Here is a 20581-nt window from a genome sequence, read left to right as displayed (position 1 = left end):
CTCCCCACTGAGTGGGGAGCCCAATGTGGGGCTCGATCCTAGGACCCCGAGATCATGACCTAACCTGAAGGTAGAGGCCCAACCCACTGAGCACCCCTTTTGCTGTTGTTCCTAAAAGTGATTCTGTGGGCAGCTGGGTGGCTCAGTTGGTTAAGCCTCTGCCTTCAGCTTGGGTCATGATCCCAGGATCCTGGGGTTGAGTCCCACATCAGGCTCAGTGCTTGGCGGGGAGCCTGCTTCTCCCTCTTCCTCTGCCTGCCGGTCCCCCTGCTTGTGTAGTCTCTCTCTCCATCAGATAAATAAAATCTTAAAAAAAAAAAAGTGATTCTGTAAGGAAAGACTTCTGCTGTCACTAGGTCACCCAAAGTGTTTGTGTCCATAGGTAAGTCTTTGCATTTCAAATAGAAGCTCTGAAAATAGCAAGAGAATAAAGTCTGGCCTCTGTAGACCAGGCATTGCTTAGCATGAGTCACAGACTGTCTTTAAAATACTGGAAATCTTAATTAGTGTTTTTTCTTCCTAAGTCAATTTTATTGAGATGTAATTGACCTACCTTTAAACGTACACAGTCGAAGTGTACTGCTGATCAGATTTGACAAACAATTGCTCCCAGAGAAACCGCCACCCCGATCATCCCTAAATGTTCCCTCATGTCCTTTTGTCCACAGTCCTCATCAGACTGGGTCTTCAGTGTACATACATCATCCCTTCACATCTCCCCCCTTCCCTTTTTAAAAAGAGATTTTATTTATTTCTTTGACAGATATATTGAGAGGGAACACAAGCAGGAGGAGTGGAAGAGGGAGAAGCAGGCTTCCTGCCGAGCAGGGAGCTTTATGCAGGACTTGATCCCAGGACCCTGGGATCATGACCTGGGCTAAAGGCAGACGCTTAATGACTGAGCCACCCAGATGCCCCATCGCATCCCATTTTTTGACTTTCCTAGCGACACAGAGGTGAACAAAGACCATATACCTGCGCTCAGGAGGCTTATACTCTAGCACTGTAGGGTGAGCCTAAGTCCCAGCTTAACCAATTCAGTCTCTCTTACTGGGTAAGGAGACAAGACTCTGTTTAGACCTTTGAAGGATGCCCCATGAGGGGGATCCCCTTACACTTAAAATAAATCGCTTTTTCCCTTGGGGGTGCCTGGGTGGCTCAGTGTGTAAAGCATCTGTCTTTGGCTCATGTCACGATTCCACGGTCCTGGGATTGAGCCCTATGTTGGGTTCCTGCTGTGTGAGGAGTCTGCTTCTTCCTCTCCCTGTGTGTGCTCTCTCTCTCAAATAAATAAATAAAATCTTAAAAATACCAAAACAAAACAAAAGGTGACTGGGTGGCTCAGTTGGTTAAGCGTTTGCCTTTGGCTTGGGTCATTGTCCCTGGGTCCTGAAATCGAGCCCTGGATCTGATTGGGCTCCCTGCTCAGTGGGAAGTCTGGTTCTCCCTCTCCCTTTGCCACTCCCAACTGCTCCCAAAGGTTCTTTCACTTTCAAATAAATACATAAAATCTTTAAACAAACAAACCATCAAACAAAAAGAAAATTGCTGGGGTGCCTGGGTGGCTCAGTGGATTAAGCCTCTGCTTTCAGCTCAGGTCATGATCCTGGAGTCCTGGGATCGAGCCCCACCTGGGGTTCTCTGCTTGGCAGGGAGCCTGCTTCCCTTCCTCTCTCCCTTCCCCTCTCTCTGCCTTCCTCTCTCTCTGCATGCCTCTCGGCCTACTTGTGACCTCTTTCTGTCAAATAAATAAATAAATAATATCTTAAAAAAAAAAAAAAAGAAAGAAAATTGTCCCCCCCTCACAGGATGAGGAAGTTCTTACTGTGTCTTTTTTTTTTTTTTAAAGATTATTTATTTATTTATTTGACAGAGAGAGATCACAAGTAGGCAGAGAGGCAGGCAGAGAGAGAGAGAGAGGAGGAAGCAGGCTCCCTGCTGAGCAGAGAGCCTGATGTGGGACTCGATCCCAGGACCCTGAGATCATGACCTGAGCCGAAGGCAGCGGCTTAACCCACTGAGCCACCCAGGCGCCCTCTTACTGTGTCTTTTACAGCTAAACACCAATGGAATCTTCTCTTCTGTGCCCCTCCCCTTTTTTTGGCAAGAGCTCTGGAAGCCCGTCCCAGAGCTCTGAGTGGGTAATAGAGGGGAGCAGAATTGCTGGATTCTTCAGATGCATTTTGTTCTCCTTCTCTTGAAGGTGGTAGCTTATTTTAGAAAAACACTCAGCCCACAAGAATTATTTATTTTTCTGAAGAATCATGATGTAATAGCAAATGGGACAAACAATGTAGACTAAGATGGCAAAGTTAGATACAGGGCTGGTTAATATCCTACAGAGGCACGAAATCATAACCTCTGAGGTTTTCTTTTCTGCTGGACAGAGTTCATTTACATCTCTACTTGACAAAAATCATTCCCAACTTACCAATTTTCTGCAAATGAACATACACTCTTTTTTTTTTTTTAATTTGACAGAGAGAAATCACAAGTAGATGGAGAAGCAGACAGAGAGAGACAGAGGGAAGCAGGCTCCCCGCTGAGCAGAGAGCCCGATGGGGGACTCGATCCCAGCACCCTGAGATCATGACCTGAGCCGAAGGCAGCGGCTTAAACCACTGAGCCACCCAGGCGCCCAATGAACATACACTCTTAACAGAGTCTAGGTCCCAATCAATAGTAAGTCAACCACAAATTTCATTTCCTTATAGCACTGGATGATCTTTAGCTGAACTTGTTAGACAATGCTCTGGGAGACGTTCAGTTCATCCTTTTGCATAATTTTCAAGTTTTGGATAATCTATCTTTACACGATTGACAATACTCCTGCAAAATAATAGCCAAGCCTCATTAGACCAAAGGGACAAGTGCCTCTTCCATGACCTGTTGAGATGTTGCAGCTTTATATCAGCTGTCTTTCTCCCCAGATCTCTCCTCTATCACCCGGGGGAGTTGTTAGTGTCTCAGTACAACCTGATAAATGAGTTGCTTCTTGCAGCTTTGTGTTTGGTGTCTTCCTGTAATGGGAAAGGCCATTGCCTAAGAGTGTTTGGCTTTCTTGAGAAAAAGTGGGACTCTGAGTAAAAAGACTGATTCATTCTTCTTTGGCAACTTTATTATTTTATTTATTTATTTTTAAAGATTTTATTCACTTATTTGAGAGAGAGTATGAGCAAGAGAAGGGGCAGGGCGAGAAGCAGACTCCTCGCCGAGCAGGGAGCTGGATGTGGGGCTCGATCCCAGGACTCTGGGATCATGACCTGAGCAGAAGGCAGACGCTTAACCGACTGAGCACCCAAGCACCACTTCTTCAGGAATTTTAAAACTGAGCTTTTTGTGACTTTATTTATAGAAAGACATCTAAGAAAAAGAAGGGAAATAGGCTGATCCTGAGTCATCGTCATCCCTATGCCAAAGGTCCCTGAGAAGACCTGCCCTAAAGCCCCACAGGTCTATGTCGTTTGGAGCATCAAAATACTGAGTGAAGACATCAACAGCCACTAAAAACTTTTACAAATACATTTTAAAAAATTGAATAATGGTTGACCTACAATATTAATATTGTATGAGTTTCAGACACTCACTGTGGGAAGTGCAGTCACTGCACAAAGTTATTACAGTATTATTTGATGTGGTTTGAAGTGGTGGGGTTTGGAGTCCGTGGCGAAGAAAGAATTCTTGAGACCTCTTTTGAGACCTATTTGTTTTGTTTTTAAGATTTTATATATTGGAGAGAGACAGAGATAGCAAGAGAGAGCACAAGCAGGGGAGGAGAGGGAGGAGACTCCCTGCTGAGCAGGGACCCCCCCCGCCCCCCACCACAGGGCTCAATCCCAGGGTCCTGGGAGCATGATCTGAGTTGAAGGAAGATGCTTAATCGACTTGAGCCATCCAGGTGCGCCCCACCCCCACCCCCGCCAAAAGGTGGTTTTATTAAAGCACAAGGATAGGACCCATGGGTAGAAAGAGCTGTTCTGGGATTGTGAGGAGCAATTGATTATATACTATGGAGTTGGGGGAATTAAAAGAAGAGAGAATTTTCCAGAAGGACTTTCATCTGGTAAAGAAGACTCACAGTGGCCTGGCTGTTGTCAAACTCAGGTTGCTTTTCCCTCTGGCAAGGCACTAACAGAAGACAGTCGGGAGTTTCCTGATGCAATGTTATACTTTGCCTGCCTCAAGTATTTGTCAATGGACTGCAGGTCATAAGGAGGTTTAATTTTATCTACATTTCCTGCTGCCCTTGTTCCCCACATTATTATTATTATTATTATTATTTTTAATTTGACAGACAGAGATCACAAGTAGTCAGAGAGACAGGCAGAGAGAGAGAGGAAGCAGGCTCCCTGCTGAGTAGAGAGCCCGAGGCGGGGCTTGATCCCAGGACTCCCAGATCATGACCGGAGCCAAAGGCAGAGGCTTAATCCACTGAGCCACTCAGCTGCTCCTCCCCACATCGTTATTGACTATATTCCCTATGCTGTATTTCCTATCCCTGTGACTTATTTATTTTATAAATGTTAGTTTGTACCTCTTCATTCCCTCTACCTCTTTTGCCAACCCCCTTCCCCCACCGACCTCCCTTCTGGCAACCACCAGTTTGTTTTATTTATGAAGGTATTTCTGTCCCCCCCCCATTTGTTTTGTTTTTAAGATTCCACCTATAAGTGAAATCCTGTGGTATTTGTCTTTCTCTGTCTGACTTATTTCACTTAGCATTGTACCTTCTAGATCCATCCATGTTGTTGTGAACATAGATGCATTTTAGAGTGCCACCTGGCGTCTTGGAGGACCCTCCCTTGTGCCTCCCTAAACAGGAGGCTGGAGTCCACTGCTAGGTCTGTCACTTTCTTGGAGGTGACATTAGGTAAAAGTCACACATTCTTTGTATGTCTTCATTTAAACTTAAAAAAAGAAAGAAGAGGAAGAAGGCAGTTAGCCCTCCAGGACTCAGCAGGGTGGTTATTAAGAACCAATTCAGAGTTTATTGAGCTGTTAAGTGCCAGGCACCCAGTGCTGCACGTGGAATAAAGCTGAAGTGATGTTTGTGAGGGTACTTTGCACATCAAAAGAGAAGGTGTCATTAGTCAAGATCAAAGGCCCATGACAGCTTGCAGGCTGGGCCTCCCGGGTGGTTGCAGGGATCAGGGGCAAGATGGGAGTGATAGTGGGAGGAGACTTAGCCTGGTGGGATGTCCCATGATCCCGATGGTGTTCAGCCTGTAAATGAGCCCAGGTAACACTGCGGGTGGCTGGCAACCAAGCAATTAGTGTCTCTTGAAAAGAAAGGGATCAAGAATGGAACTCGTCCCTACTAGTCTCCTGAGCCCCACGGAGCCCACACAGGGTTCAAAGTACACACTGAGTGCAAGTATGAGGCTGTGCGAGTGGCTCTTTGATTCACTCCCCCAGGCCTGTGGACTTGGATTTTGGCTAAAAACATAGGCTTTCCTAAAATTACAGAGCAGTCACAAAACGAATTTCTGAGTAGCCCTTCCCATAAAAGCAGGCTGCTTTCCCTGAGCTCCGAGGAGCAGCCTGAACCCCTAGCAGTCCTAGTCCCAAGGTTGGGTTCTGAACAGATTTTAGTCCCTCCAGCCTGGGTCTTCAGATCTGAACGTCTTGGGCCACAGGAAGAACAGATGAAGGGCTTTGAAGTCACCTCAGTAGCTGGTGCTGGGACTCCTCTTTCCATGGGGGAGACCAACAGTGTCCCTCCCAGGGTTGGTTGTCAGCACCCTGGAGACATCTTGGCTTGGGAGGATCATCAGTTGAAGAGTGTATTGAGCATGGAGTTCTGAGTCACTGGAGGTGTGTAGAAGAAGCTTCCAGCAGGGTGTGAGCAGCGTTTCTGCTGCTACACCTTCTAGTCTTTTCCAGCCAGTAGCCTCTCAGGGAGTAACCTGGGATCTCTGACCAGAAGGGGGTGAAATCTGGCCAAACCGGTTTGAGGACCTGGGGGTGGGGAGTGGGGAAGGGAGGCTCAAAGTCTTAAATGATGGACTTAATAGAGGCTTGCAGGTCTGTAATACTCTTTTGAGACATTTAACAGCCACAGAATCCTGAGTTTTAACAAATTTTAAATATATATATATATATATTTTTTTTTCTTTTTTAAAGATTTTATTTATTTATTTGTCATAGAGAGATAAGTGAGAGCAAGCACAGGCAGACAGAGTGGCAGGCAGAGGCAGAGGGAGAAGCAGGCTCCCCGCCAAGCAAGGAGCCCGATGCGGACTCGATCCCAGGATGCTGGGATCATGACCTGAGCCAAAGGCAGCTGCTTAACCAACTGAGCCACCCAGGCGTCCCAAATATATATATTTTTAAAGTTTATTTATTTAAGTAATCTCTACACCCAACATGGGGTCTGAACCCAGGACCCAGAGATTACGAGTCACATCTTCTTCCAACCCAGCCAGCCAGGTGCCCCAAGTCTTAACATGTTTTAAAAAGGAAATTTTCATTTTATTGTAATTTATTTGTTTGTTTACTTATTTATTTATTTATTATTTAAAAAATTTTTAAATTTACTCATTTAAATAATCTCCATACCCAACCCGGGGTTCAAACTTATGACCTCGAGATCAAGAGCAGCATGATCTTCTGACTGAATCAGCCAGGTGCCCCCATTTTATTGTGGTTCAAGATTAGAGGTGCATTCTCTAGGTTCAAATTCAAAACTTACACAGGGGTATTGTGGTGAGAAGATTTCCAGTCCCACAGTTTCCTTCTATGAAGGCAGACACTTCACAGCTCCTATTTAAGAAGATTTTTTAAGAAACTGCTTTTAAAACTTCTCAAATGCTTAAAGGCTATTCAGAGGCACAGACTGAACTCCATATTGGAGAAGAACTGATGTGGTTTCCGACATTGTAGGGGTTCAAAGCAAGTTGCAAACTAATCAAGGCTCAAAGACTGGGGAAGAAACTTTGATCTTCCCCCTAACTGTCTGAAAGGATTTAAATGAAGAACCTGTTCTTAGACAAGGGATACATTAAATCACTGCATGTTAAAGGGAACCAGAGTGGTGGACAGGGAGGGATTTACCAAGTCTCTTTGTTAAAATTCCTCCTGATGTTCATTGTTTCCCCAGCAAACATTTGTTTACCAAACATTTCCTTTTTCATCTTCCTGAGAATTTCCTTCCCTTTGAAGTCTCACACTCCTACTCCCCTCTCTTTAGTTCAGGATGACATATAAACCTCATTTTGCCTGACTGTCTTTGGAAACTCATGTGTATGTGGATTCCCCATATGTGCAAGTTTAAATTAGATTTTCTCCTGTGAATCAGTCTTATGTCAATTTAATTCTTAGACCAGGTAGAAGAAACTTGGAGGATAGAGAAAAATGTTTTCTTCCCAGCATCATCTTTAGACGAATGGTGTTGTTCATCCACCCCCTTGTCATTGAGGATTGGTGTCCATTGGGGAGTGAGATGGAGCAGGGAGAAAAGATTGGATGGTTGCTATGGTTACTGCAAAGCCACAGAGCTTTGAGTGCTGCTTTACCTCCCCCCACATGTCCCTACTGGGGTCTGTTTCTGACCCTGGTGCCCTGGGCAGGCAGGCCCAAATGCCCAGGGCTGCCTCAGACACAGGCAGGCAAATATCTCATCTCATTGCTCTCCCATCACAAAATGAGACCCTGCACTTTCCTCTTGCCTGGCTGTTGAGCCCCCACAGCTCATGCTGTGATGCTTCTTCCAGGAACTTCTCTTTCTAGGGCTGCACAAAAGCTGTAGGAGCACATGACTTGCTGGAGCTGACAGCTAAATGAGTTTGGAGAGGATGAGGAGAACAGTATCATCAAATTTGACACAGTTAGCTAGAGAACTGTCAACTCACAGGAAAAGGCAACCAGCTTGCTGAAGATGAGACCAAGCCAAAATAAGCTGACTGTTGGCACGGTTTTCCTTTTCAGTGCAGATTTAAGGAAGAGTGGCTACTAAATTCAGACATTGTCACATACATCACCTCTCCCACCCTCGCAATCACCTTATTAAGTTGGTGTCAGGATTCATATTTTATAGTTGAGGATATCTTGGCTCAAAAGGGCTAAGTTGCTTGCTTGGATTACATGGCTAGACTTCAGAGTTGCCTCTCAGTAATTCTGAGGTCTTTGTCACCCTGAGGACAAATGTTTCCCCAAAACAAGATAGGTTGGGGTTAATATACATACCCATGTACACAAATTGATAGATCTGCCCCATCTCCTTGACACATGGTGGACGAGTGGTCTATGGTCTCTTCAGTGGGTTTGCTGCTGGAGCACTCTTCAGTGATGGGCTCTAGCAGCAGTGACTCCCTCAAAGACTAGCCCACTCCCCAAATGGTCCTCCAAGACCTCTCAAGGAGCAGCAGACAGTGACACAGGTGGACTAGAAAGTGAGCCCCAGTATCCTCATCTGAGTCTCCTTTCTGAAGAAAAGTCTTGGTCAATTGGCCAAAGACTGGAAAGCTGGTTAAAAACGTCAGAACTCCAGTCCCAGAGATCCTGACTGTGTAGTTACATAGGAGCCCGGGAATTTGCATTTGATTTAGGGACTCCAGGCACTTTGGACACAGGTTCCAAAAATCACACTGAGACACCCTGGGCCCTGGAATGGGACATTAGCTGGAGCAGGGCAGAAAACATCCGGAAGCTTTCCTTTCCATTGAGGTCACAGGGGCAAATATTGTACCCAAAGGTTTTCAGAGGCTTTGAGTTTCTACAGACTCAGACCCTGCTTGGAATTGGGGAAAATAAAAATGAACTATAATATGATGAAAGTTTCCAAATGGATGAACAGCCCCAATTAGCTTGTTCATTGTCCAGCTCAGCTCCCTTGGGCCTCCTTGGTGACCATTGCTCTATGTCCTATGCATAGACTTTAGTGGCTAATTGTACTTTGAGGTTAGTTAATGCCCATTATGGAAACAAAACAAATAGAGCAAAACATCCTCATTTACAGCTAGATTCAAGATCTTTCTACAGTGTTACAATGGGCTGTATTTGTATTACACCATAGCCCTCTATTGAAGCCTGCCAAAAAAAAGCTCATTTTCATTTTTGAAAAAAATTTTAAATGCCAAATGACACGATATTTTTAATGGAGACATTTCTCTAGTCCATAAGGACAGGATAAAACTATTTAGAACACACTGTGACTTTTAGTGTGGTCTCTGATCAGCTAAGGAAAGGGATAGGCTAGGGGGATGTCTCTTTAGAGGTTCTTATATCACTATGGCAAGAAACAGAAAAGAAATGAGCTGTATGCATAAATGTCTGAGTGAGGAGAATCTAGCCAATGGTCAGATGTGACTGTTACATTATGCTGGAAGCAAACACTGCCTGTTTTTGAGAGATTTACAACCATATTCAAATATAAACAAACAAATACATAAAAAACCAGAACTGAAGCAAAGTTGCCAAGTTGCCTAACAAGTATCTTTTTTCTCATTTCTCCCCTGTAACAGACCTCTACCTTACCAGAATCATCAATGTGCCTAGCTAATTTTCCAGTCATCTTTGCAGAGAGAGGTGAGATATAATAAAAAGTTAAGCGGAGCTCCCAGGAAAGTTCTTTACTCCTCATCTCTCTGCTTCCTGCCTGGAATGTATATGCGGCTTCTGGAACTCCAGCAGCCATAATGAGATGATGAAGCAAAGTTGATGATTAGAAGCCACAGCCAGGATGATGAAGGAGAAAGATGGAGAATGTCCTCTACGGAAGAAAATAGGCCTTTGTCTTGTTTAGGGTACTATTTTTTGTTATATAAACTTGAACCTATCCTGTGCCAGGTACTGTTTCAGTAGTAGGGTTGAGGAAGAGTAGAACATACTAACAGTTCCTGCCTCATGGAGCTTGTAATTTTTTTAAGCCCAATGTAGGGCTTGAACTCACAACCCTGAGATCAAGAATCAGATGCTTAACCAACTGAGTCACCGAGGAGCCCCATGAAGTTTATAATTTAGTCGGAAGAGCAACAATAAAGAAGATAAAGAAATAAAACATATAATTTGTTAGATAGTAACAATGACTAAGGAGTAAATAAATAAGGCAGGGAAGCGGGTATGAAGTGTGGAGATTGGGGGAAGCCTGACATTTTAGAGTGTAGCCACGGACCCCATGGGATTTGATCAAGGTAGTGACTGAGGTGCCGTTTGTATAAGGACCTAAAGGAAGTAAGGGAGAGAGCAGAGGAAATTCTGGTGGAAGAACATTCTAGTTGGAAAGAACAACAAGCACAAAAGCTGTGAGGCCAGAATTTTCCAGAATTAACAAGGGCTTGGCATGGGTGGAGTGGGGTGATTGAGGGGGAAGGTATTAAGAGCTGGATGTTCAAGAAGTGATGGGGCCAGGTCCAGCAGGCCCTCACGGGCAGTAGGAGGGATGTTGGCTTCTTCTGTGAATGAGATGGGGTGACACGGAGGGTTCTGAGCGGGGGAGTCATGAGATCTGCCTTGTAGAGGAACAGAACCACTGTGGTTACTGGGTTGAGACGAGGCAGCAGAGGGCCAAAGTGGAGGTTCAGAGACTGACGAGAAGGTGACAGAATCATCGAGGGGAGGGGTGATGGTGGCCTGGGCCCCAGTGAAAGCAGGGGAGGTAGGAGGATGGGGGATCTTGGATACTAGGGACAGCCATCACAATTACCGGTGGCCGGGACACCTGGGTGGCTCTGTTGGTTGGGTGTCTGCCTTCTGCTCAGGTCATGATCCTGGGGTCCTGGGATCAAGTCCCAAGTCTGTTTCTCCCTCTGGCTGCTGCTCCCCATGCTTGTGTTCTCTCTCTCTCTCTCAATCTCTGACAAATAAATAGAATCTTTAGAAAAAAAAAAAAAATCCCAGTGGCCCAGTCGGGCTGGCATGGTCAGTAGAACATGCAACTCTTGATCTCAAGGTGATGAATCCAAGCCTCACATTAGGGGTAGAGTTTACTTAAATAGAAAAAGGATTACTGATGAACCACGTACATGTAAGAGAGTCAAGGGGGACTCTGAGCAATTGTAGGGATGACGGTGCCATCAACTGATTGGAGCAAACTGTTTCCTCCACCCTTATCCTTAGTGAGAGGAGCAGATTTGGAGGGGGAATAGCAGGAGGTCAGTTTTGGGTGTCTGGTTTTTCCTTTTTACGATTTTTTTGGGGGGGGCACTTGGGAGGCTCAGTCAGTTGAGCATCTGCCTTCAGCCCAGGTTGTGATCCTGGGGTCCTGGGATCGCATCCTGCATTGGGCTCCTTGCTTGGCAGGGAGCCTGCTTTTCCCTCTGCCTGTTGCTCCCCCTGCTTGTTCTTACACACACACACTCTCTCTCCCTGACAAATAAATAAATAAAATCTTAAAAAGAAATGTTTTTGAAAGTAATCTCTACACCCACTGTAGGGCTCAAACTCACGACCCTGAGATCAAGAGCTGTACACTTTATAGACTGATCCAGCCAGGCACCCCGGTTTTGGATGTTTTGAACTTGAGATGCCCATTAGATGCCAAGTGGAGATGTTGAGCAGAGATGGGCACAGAAGTCGGAATTCAGGGGAGAGGTTGTCTTGGATGCCATCAGGATGTAGATGGTATTCAGTCTACTCGGAGGGGGTCACCCAGTGAGTGAGTGTGGAGGAAAAAAGGGATCTGAACCCTGAACCACAGGCTCCTCTGCTGTTCAGAGATGAGGAGGCAAGGTGTGGCGAGTAAAGAGGGCTGAAGAGAAAACTAGAGCCGAAGGAGTAAAACCAGCAAGCCCAAGGCCATCATGGACAAGAGAAAAAAAATACTGGGGAGAGAGTGAGAGATGGTGTTCATTGCTCATCAAACCGGCCATAGAAACACTTCTGAAGCATTCTCGGTACATAGTAAGCAAGAATCCAGTTCATGGAAGGTGTTACTGTAGAACACACACACACACACACACACTGCATTCGTGCCGTGCAGCAGAATTTTCCATGATGATGAAAATGTTGTCCACATGTGCCGTCCCATACTGAGCACTTGAACATGTGCCTGGTGTAGCAACTACACCGTGGGAGGGAGTGAAGCACTGTAGGCAGAGTGAAACTCAGTTCAGACAAAACAAGATGCCCGTATGTACCTTATTCATACAAACACCAAACACCCTTGGGGCACATTCATGCCAGATGTGACACTCCATATCCCTTTCCCTAATCCCCCCACCCCCAGACCCTAACATCCACTCCACACACAACCGTGTACCCTTCATTTGAAAAAGGAAGCCCTAATGTATTAATTAGTACCCCATTTAATTAAAATTAATTGAATGTTAAAATTTAAGAAGCCACACGTGGCTAGTGGCTACTGTATTGGACAGAATGGATCTCTCGTCTATCCTGTGACCTGTTATAGATATTCTCTTTTCAGATTATCAGCCTAATTGTTACGTGTTTTAACCACTTAGTAAGTGAGAGGTACAGAGACCCCCTTCGGTAGAGTTTCAGAAGTCAGGTGCAGCGGAGAAGACAACGCGTAAGCAAGCAAAGAACCTTCAGAACCCTGAAGAAAGTGGGCTAGACCTTCAGACACCCCAGGACTCAAATCTTGGTTCTGTCACTTAGCCACGGGCCCCCTAGTGAATTTCTGAATCTCTCCAAGCCAGCTTCATCCTCTGATAACAGCCCTGACTTCCAGGCAGCAACGGCTACCTCATTCGCAGGGTCTGGTGCAAACTAAAAATGGGGATATAAATGTTGGACAATTATTGAGAATCTCAAACCGGCGCCAGGGGAGCACAGAGCTAGGAGCAGGCCCTCCTGAGCGTGTGTGGCCCGTGTGGCTGCAAGGGGGCACACCCGTGAAGCTGTCGCTAGGGTCTGAGAAGGGGTGCTGGGTGGTCCAAGGGTTGAAAACAGTAGTGGGTTCTGGGGGCTGAGCCAGGACTAGAGTGTTCACGGCTGCTGCTGGGCTGGGCTGGGCTGGGCTGAGGGATGCGGAAGGCGGGGGTGGGGGTGGGGGTTGTGGGGAACAGGGGCGATCTTTCCCGGCATCCAATTTGGATCTTCTCTCTTTCCATGTCCTTAGGCTACTTTACAGCAAATCTTTTTCTAGGCCTATTTGTTATCTGGGTCTGAAATGACCACAGTCTAGCTCCAGGTAATTTACCTCCATCAAAGGTTGGCCTAGAGGCCATACGGGCTCAGCTCTGTGACTCATGGATCGGCAACAGGGTCTTAAGAGGCCAGAGAAAAGGAGGGAGGGGGGAGGTGAGATTGAGTTCCGTGTCTTCCTGTTTTCTCATAGGCACCTTTTTTTTTTTTTTTAAAACTTTGAGAGATTCTATTTTATTTTATTATTAGTTGTAAAGATTTTATTAATTTGAGTGGGGGCCGGGGGGAGAGCACAAGCAGGGGGAAGGGGCAGTGGGAGAAGCATGTGCTGAGCAGGGAGCCTGATGCGGGACTTGATCCCAGCATGACCTGAGCTGAAGACAGACGCTTAACCGACTGAGCAACCCAGGCGTCCCCTCGTAAGCAACCTTTAAAGACAAAAAGCAGCTCCATGAACTCCCAAACAGAGAACAGCGAGTCCTAGGGTCGGGAATTGATCGTTTCCCTCTGGAGTAAAGCTCGGGCGGAGGGACCTCTGTCTGGTGCTTTCCGGCGGCAATCCTGGAAACCACGCAGCGGGCGTGACTGTGGGTAGGGCTGAGTGGTGGGACCTGGATTTGGCAGGATTTGGAGGGCTGCAGGTGTTGTGTTCTGTGGCTCTAACACCAGATTCCCAGGCATCCCTGATGGGGAGGAGCTGTCGACTCTAAGCCCAGAGAGAGCCTATGGGTGGAGGCAGTGTCCCTGAGGCTGCTTCCCCCAAAGTTCATGGCCTCCTGGAGGAAGGAAAGAAAGGATCCCATGGGAGCCCTGAGCCACTTTGGCGGCCCCTTACCTCATCCCCGGATCCCAGGAGCCTGAGAAGGGGTCCGAACGGAGCCACAGAGCAGGTGGAAAGGCTGCACATTTGTCGTCCCACCTCTCCTGTGTTGCGCCCTTGGGCCAGTGACTCCATTTCACCGGCTCTCCTTTCCACACCAGTAACTGGAGATGGAACATTGCCGCTGCAGTCATCAGAGGCTGCTGCAGAGAAGGCTTGGAAGCTTCTAGCATACAGTATTTGGCTGGCATCAAATTCCTTCCCTCCGTCTGGCTGTCTCCTGTAGGATACCTGCCTGATGTCCCCGCCGGGGTACAGTTATGTCTCTATTCTGATCGTGAACGTAGCAGATGTTACTGCTGGGCACCTGCTGCGCTGGGCAGTGCGAGGAGGGTGAACCAAGTGCGAAAACATGGACTCCTACCTCCGAGAGAAGTACAGCCGTGCTGAGCAAGACGCAGGCAAATACAAACTTCCAACTAATCAAACTGATGTACCTCAGTGCCAAGTATCAGGCATCCTAAGGATGATTGCCATTTAGAGGGAGAGCTTGGTGAGGCTGGAGGGCTTCCTGGAGGAAGTGGTAGGTAGGAGTTTCTGAAATGCTGGAAGGATTTTCATAGGGAAGGGGGGTGGTTAGGTAGTGCAACTTCTGGTGGAGGGTTGTCCAGGAACAGTGGCATGAGCCAATAATCGGGCAGGATTGCCCATGATGCCCCCTGAAGGTTTTGAGTACCATTGGGATGGAGCTCTGAGGTCATGGGTTCAAGGGAGGAAGAGGTCCAGAGAGCTCAGGAGGACCAGGTGGGAAACTGTAGGTGCCCAAACTGCAGCAGGAGATCCAGGACTTTATTCCAAGGGACAAACCTGGAGGCACAGATGTCACAAGGGAATTACATGATGAGGTATGGCAGGACAGAGTGGGAAGGTCAAGGAGAAGGATTTAAAGCAATCAAGGTGAGTGATAGTTTGATTTAATATCTGGGCCTGGGTAGGACTGGAATAGTCCAAGCATTTTGGAGATGGACATGACCTTGGATGATTTACTCTTGTGTAGACATTTGAGAAACAGAACCCAACTCAAGGCCACCCAGCTAGTAGGGGCAGAGTCAGGAAATGAACTCACGTTAAAGGTTTAGTGCAAGAGGATAAGGAAAGAATGACTCTGCCTCTGGAGGGGTCAGGTTTGGGGCACATGGGGACATGTGACCTGATGAATCCAGCAGGCTGCTGAAGATGTGGGTCTGGTGCCCGGGGAGGTATCAGCTAGGGTTTGGGAATGATCTCATCCTAGAATAGAGGACACGGTTAGAACCCCAAGAGGCAGTGTGCTGAAAGAAAAGGCCAGAAGCCCAAAGACTGAATCTTGCAGTCCAGGAGAAAGGGTAACCACAGAGGTTGGAAGTGGCCCAGATGTGAATGTGGTGATCAAGAAAACAAATGTTGGTTAGTGCCATCCAGGAGCTTGGACACTTGACTCCGATCCTCCCCAGCCCCTCAGGCAGATGGCGGCAAGCTCTTTGACCCCTCTCCCACTGAGACGCAGGGTCTTTGTTTCCTCCCCTTAAAAGTTGGTGCATGGGCGCCTGGGTGGCTCAGTGGGTTAAGCTGCTGCCTTCGGCTCAGGTCATGACCTCAGGGTCCTGGGATCGAGTCCCACATCAGGCTTTCTGCTCAGCAGGGGGCCTGCTTCCCTTCCTCTCTCTCTGCCTGCCTCTCTGCCTATTTGTGAGCTCTCTCTGTCAAATAAATAAATAAAATCTTAAAAAAAAAAAAAAGTTGGTGCGCTCTGTGATGAATGTGCCCAGAGACTAGGATGGAAGGGACGCCATGCCGGTTTCTGCTCTGAGAACACTCTCTTGGAACACAGCCACTGTGTTCTGAAAAAGACCCTGAAGTCCTGGAAGATGGTCCAAGGGAGGAGGAATCCAAGCTCCTGGTTGGTGGCCAGGAGACTCACCAGCTGTGTGATGCCACCATCTTGAAAGGAGAATCTAGTTGAATTGCCCAGGGAGGTAAGCCTTCCTGATGAGTTCTGCTCTGATTTTTGAGCAAAATAAAGATCGTTCCTAAGTTACTAAAGTGTGGCGTGTTTGCTATGCAACAATATCCTGTCTCCTCAGTACAATGGGTCTCTTCTCCAAGGGCAAGGTTAATGGTGGGGCACCCATTGGAGCTTCCCTCTCCCTCCAGCCTCCCTTTGCTTCTGTTCTGGTGGTTGGTGACCCACATGGGACTCAGGGCTCCATTTCAGTCAATGGCAAGGATGGCCCAAGACCTCTAGGGGGGTGGTGTCAGGAGGGGTCACACAGAGAGGCTCACCGAGTCTCAACAAGCAAGGGCAGAAGAGAACAGGCTCTGCCCCTGAGTTACCCACTGGAAGCCCAAAGCCCGGCATCTGGTACCATAAACACCCAGAAAAGACAATGTCAGCTGAGCCCCGGCTGAGCCTGTCGTGATAAACAGGAGCCTCAGCTGAACCAGGGGACAAATAGCCAAAGCATTTAAACAACTCGATGCCCGTTTTTCTTTCCTGTACATTTGTTTATTTAAAAAAGTGTAGGAAATGAATAAAATGGTACCTAAAAAGTATCTACAACAAAATAAATTATTCCCAGTTAAGCACTGAAGAGCCACACAAACCAGTCCTCTAACCTTGACCAAGGTCACGTTTCCAAAGTCGGTTGGAGGGAGGAAGCCCCAGCCCTCCTTGTGGGGCAGGGGGCAATGTCAAGAGGCTGAGGGTAACTGGGCAGGAGCTCGCTTTTTAAAAGGAAAGGTGCCAGGGGCCGCACCCAGGGTGTCAGCCAAACAACAAACTCTTCCTTCTAGACAGAGTTTGAGAGGCCTTGGAACACACACCATTTAGGAGATTGCAAAACTCCTTTTCTTGGAAGCAAAGTCGCACAGGCAAGCAAGTCCGGGCAGTGCGTCTCCAAGGTGAATTCACTGAATACCATGCGGCACATTTATTTTCTAAAGGAGGTTTAGCCACTGAAACATTGACCTTTGGACCGTGTCGGACAAGCCAGAACATGATCCCTCTCCTCCTGGATGAGAGCAGGGCCCACAGAGGCAAATACTCCCTTTCCTTGGAGCTGGGCTGGTCATTAGTATAAAAGAGGGATGCGGGCCATATATGAGAAACCACTTTCCTGAAACACACCAGCCTCGACACCTGTCTTCTTCTGTGATAAGAGGCACATAAGGAGCCCAAACTTTCTATTTCATTATGAACAAATCAACCACCCCGGGGTGGGGGGTGGCTGGGGCAGTGATCAGTAGCCACACTCAGCACCAGTGAGGGAGGCAAGAGGGACTGGTGAGGACTGGGGCGAACCGGGGAATCCAGGAGCCCCACCTGCTGCCGTCAAGTGAGTGTGAGCCCTAGCAATGGCCAGATCTCCTGACCCGGATTTTTATGCAAAAAAATTGCACGGTTTTAAGTGTTAGGAATGAATTCTTCAAAAAGATTCTGTAGGCCAAACAAAACACACACCTGTAGGCTGAGTCGTTTCACAGTCTTTCTCTCACAGCAGGACGGTGTAATAGGCAAAATCATAGGTTCCCAAAGACACCCATGTCCTAATCCCCTAGAACCTGAGGATATGTTACCTTAGGTGAAAAAAGGGACTTGTCAGTGTGATTAAATTACAGATCTTGAGATGGGGAGATCTTCCTGGATTATCTGGGTGGGGGGGCTTTATAAGTGAAAGGTCCATGGAAGGCAAAGATGGAGGGGCCTCAGTGTGACGGTGTCAGCACGAGTGACATTGTGTGACCAGCCATCGGAGGCCTGGAGTGTCTCTAAAAGCTCCAAAGAGTCTCTAAAAGCTCGAAAAGTCAAGGAAACCGATTCTCTCCTCGAACCTCCAGAAGGAAGACGGTTCCGCTGACTCCTTGATTTTAGCCCAGTGGGACCCACTTTGCCCCTCTGGTCTCCAGAAATTTAGATAAGAAATCTAAGTTGTTTTAAGCCACCATGTTTGAGGTAATTGTTTACAGTAGCAACAAGGAGTGAATAGGGTGGCCATTCTCTGATGTATTTTTAGACATTGCTAGAGGTTGAAAATACTCTCTAAATTCCTCTTTTTAAGTGCCAAAGCATGGCTGGAGAGGGGACAGCCACACACACAGCAATTCAAGGACATTTTTCTTACTTCTAGGACTCGAGATAAATCTGTGTGGTGGGATAACCACAGGCAGAGCAAGAGAACCAGGAAGTCGCTTCTCAGAGCCCTCAAACAGTCACACCCTTTTTTGGCTGGACCCATAGCAAATCATTCCCACTTTCTAGGGGACAGGCACCTGTTTATCTAGTGGTTGATGGAAGTCAAAACCCAGCCATCCAACCACCTCGCGTGAGCTGTCACCATGTCAGGTAAAAAGACCTACGTGGTTTTGCATTTGGCTTCTTAAATATATGGAACCACCAAATAAATAATAATAATAATAATAAGGCACACTGTCATTTCCATCCAGGGCACTCCAGTGGGAGCAGGGACCTTGGATGGACTCCGAGGGATTGGAATTGTTGCCCTGAAGAGGTCCAAATCCAAATCCAAGTCCAGACCTCGTTGACAACCTCATGCTTGGCGACTCACAGCCCTCCCCTCTCATTACGGGCTGGTTTACAACTCAACCTGAGTTTAGAAGGACATGGACTGTGATGATTGTATCCAGGTTGGAATTCATCACTTTCAACATCCCATCATTGGAATGAGTCCACTTGGGACTTGGAGGTCAGTGGCATCCTGAAGAACCTCCTGCTGTTCCTTCCATATCATTCCTCTTTAGGATTTCTGCTTGAGACCCCTGTTTTAGGCAAAGTCTTCAGGGTGGGTCCAAGTTACTCCCCCGGCCCCTCTGGCTCATGGGTGTCCAGCAAGGGAATATCTGTGTTCGCGTTGTTGGGGTGGGAGAAGGTATATGGTTCACTGTCAGACTCAGCAGGGAAGCCAGCAGATGGCTCGTCTGTGGTCAGCTTTGCAGTTGGGGCCCTGGAGCATACCAAGGGTGGGGAGGGGGGGCAGTCCCCTGTGGGCCCCTGGAAGGGCCGGTAGGTGTCCACCTCTGGCTGCAGGAAGGAGCCGTTGGAATCCTGTAGGAGATGCCCATACACCATGGTGTCATCGATGACAGCATACACGTGGGAGTCACTGTCCTTTCGACCTTTCTGAAACTTTTTTGGCTGCATTGGCATCTGGGTGTTGATGTTGCCATTGTAGATGCCTACAGGCGGGCCTTTGTTTTCCTTCTTTTTCCTACCGAGAGAAGGAGACCAAGACAGAGTCAGGAAGAGCAGGATATTAGCTGTGCTCCATTTGCATAGCCCTACTGGAACTGAGGGTTCCAGTATGGCCCCCCCAGGTCCCTCAAATTCCTTAGCCCTCGAAACTGAAACTACCCTCTTTGCGGAAGCATTTAGAAGGGACCATCTTCTGTCTCTAGTCTTCACAGCGGAAACAGGGAGCAGAGCGTGGTTGAGAGAGGGCAAGTTTAACACTGCACTTGGATTTGCTTCAGTGGATGCAGGGTATCCAGGGGTGGGAACAGCTGACAACCAGCCCGTCTTTGCTCTGAGAAAGGATGGTGGCCCAGGCCGACCACATCTGGTGTGGTCACGTCCCCGCCAACCCTCCAGCACGCAGTCTTTCCTGTAGCTAATGCTTCATCCCTCTTTTGCATGGGTACAAACTCTGACCATCTGGATTCTAAATGACAGAACAGAGGGAGACTTGGGATGCAGGGCTGTGTCTTAGTTTTTAGCTGGAGTTGGGAACAGTGGGACTCACTATTAGCAGAGGGATCCAGGAACAGCCTGCATAAAGGGACAGAGCCAAAAGAAGACAACATTCTGGCTGGGGCCAGAGCTCCTAGCAACGCCATTAACCTTTGCTTTGTAATGTTCTTTGGGACTTGAGTGTGGACAGGCATTAGCACTCTCCATGGGAGAAAACAAAGCTTCGCCCTCCATCTCCATGAGCCAAAATCAGGGGACGCTGGCTTTTTAGCTGACTGGTGATTCAAATGGAGGACATTAGCTCAATTAACATAATGGACCCTATAATGCACTGACAGCTCACTAATTGTGGACAGGCTCCCTGTCCTTTTCTGAGATAAAAATAATGTAGTACATTCAGCTTGTAACAGTGGATCTCTGGCTAGGATGATGGGTTCCAAAGGCTCCCACCCGAAACCCTGAGACGGACACCCCTCCCTTTGTGCTTCACGGAGCCTCGATCGTCTCCACCAGTGTTCTTCTCAGGCCAGAACCGGGCCAGGTGCCCCTGAAGAGGACACCATGCTTTCCGATCTGGGTGGCAGAGACAGCACCACAGACAAGAAAGTTTCCTAGAGAAACCATAAAATGAAAGAAGTCCTTTCCCCCTGTGTGGGTTTACGCAATCCCACTTCACGGAGAAGAGGCTTTTCCCTGGATCTGCCACAGGTGGCCCCTTCCCTATCATTAGAGACGTTTCTAGATAGTCTCACTGTGGATCAGGAATTTTAGTTGTTTGCTCATGGCCCCAGTTAAAAAAAAAAAAAAAAAATCTTTAGCTTGTTGCAAGGCTGAATCGCGCTAAGGAAAGCAATTTCACTCTCCCTCATGGCTTTAATCAGAAATATGCGCAGGATTGATAAAATCTAGTGGCAGCCCATATTCTGTCTCAAAAGGTCAATGCTTTGGTCATAAAACAGCAGCTGTCATCCTGA

General features: G+C 47.4%; 1 protein-coding gene across 1 annotated transcript in view; it reads right to left on the bottom strand.

The window, feature by feature from the left end:
• Positions 1 to 16387: 16387 nt before the first annotated feature.
• CDCP1 (CUB domain containing protein 1) overlaps positions 16388 to 20581 on the bottom strand; it is a 58813-nt gene continuing 54619 nt past the window's right edge. The window contains exon 9 of the mRNA XM_082705822.1: positions 16388 to 19128. Within this exon, the coding sequence (XP_082561948.1) occupies positions 18714 to 19128 (415 nt within the window). The 3' untranslated portion in view covers positions 16388 to 18713. The remainder of the gene's footprint in view (positions 19129 to 20581) is intronic.

Source organism: Mustela nivalis (assembly GCF_964662115.1).
Source record: "Mustela nivalis genome assembly, chromosome: 1".
In the NCBI taxonomy this organism is placed as follows: Eukaryota; Metazoa; Chordata; class Mammalia; order Carnivora; family Mustelidae; genus Mustela; species Mustela nivalis.
This window is presented reverse-complemented; position numbering and strand designations above follow the sequence as displayed.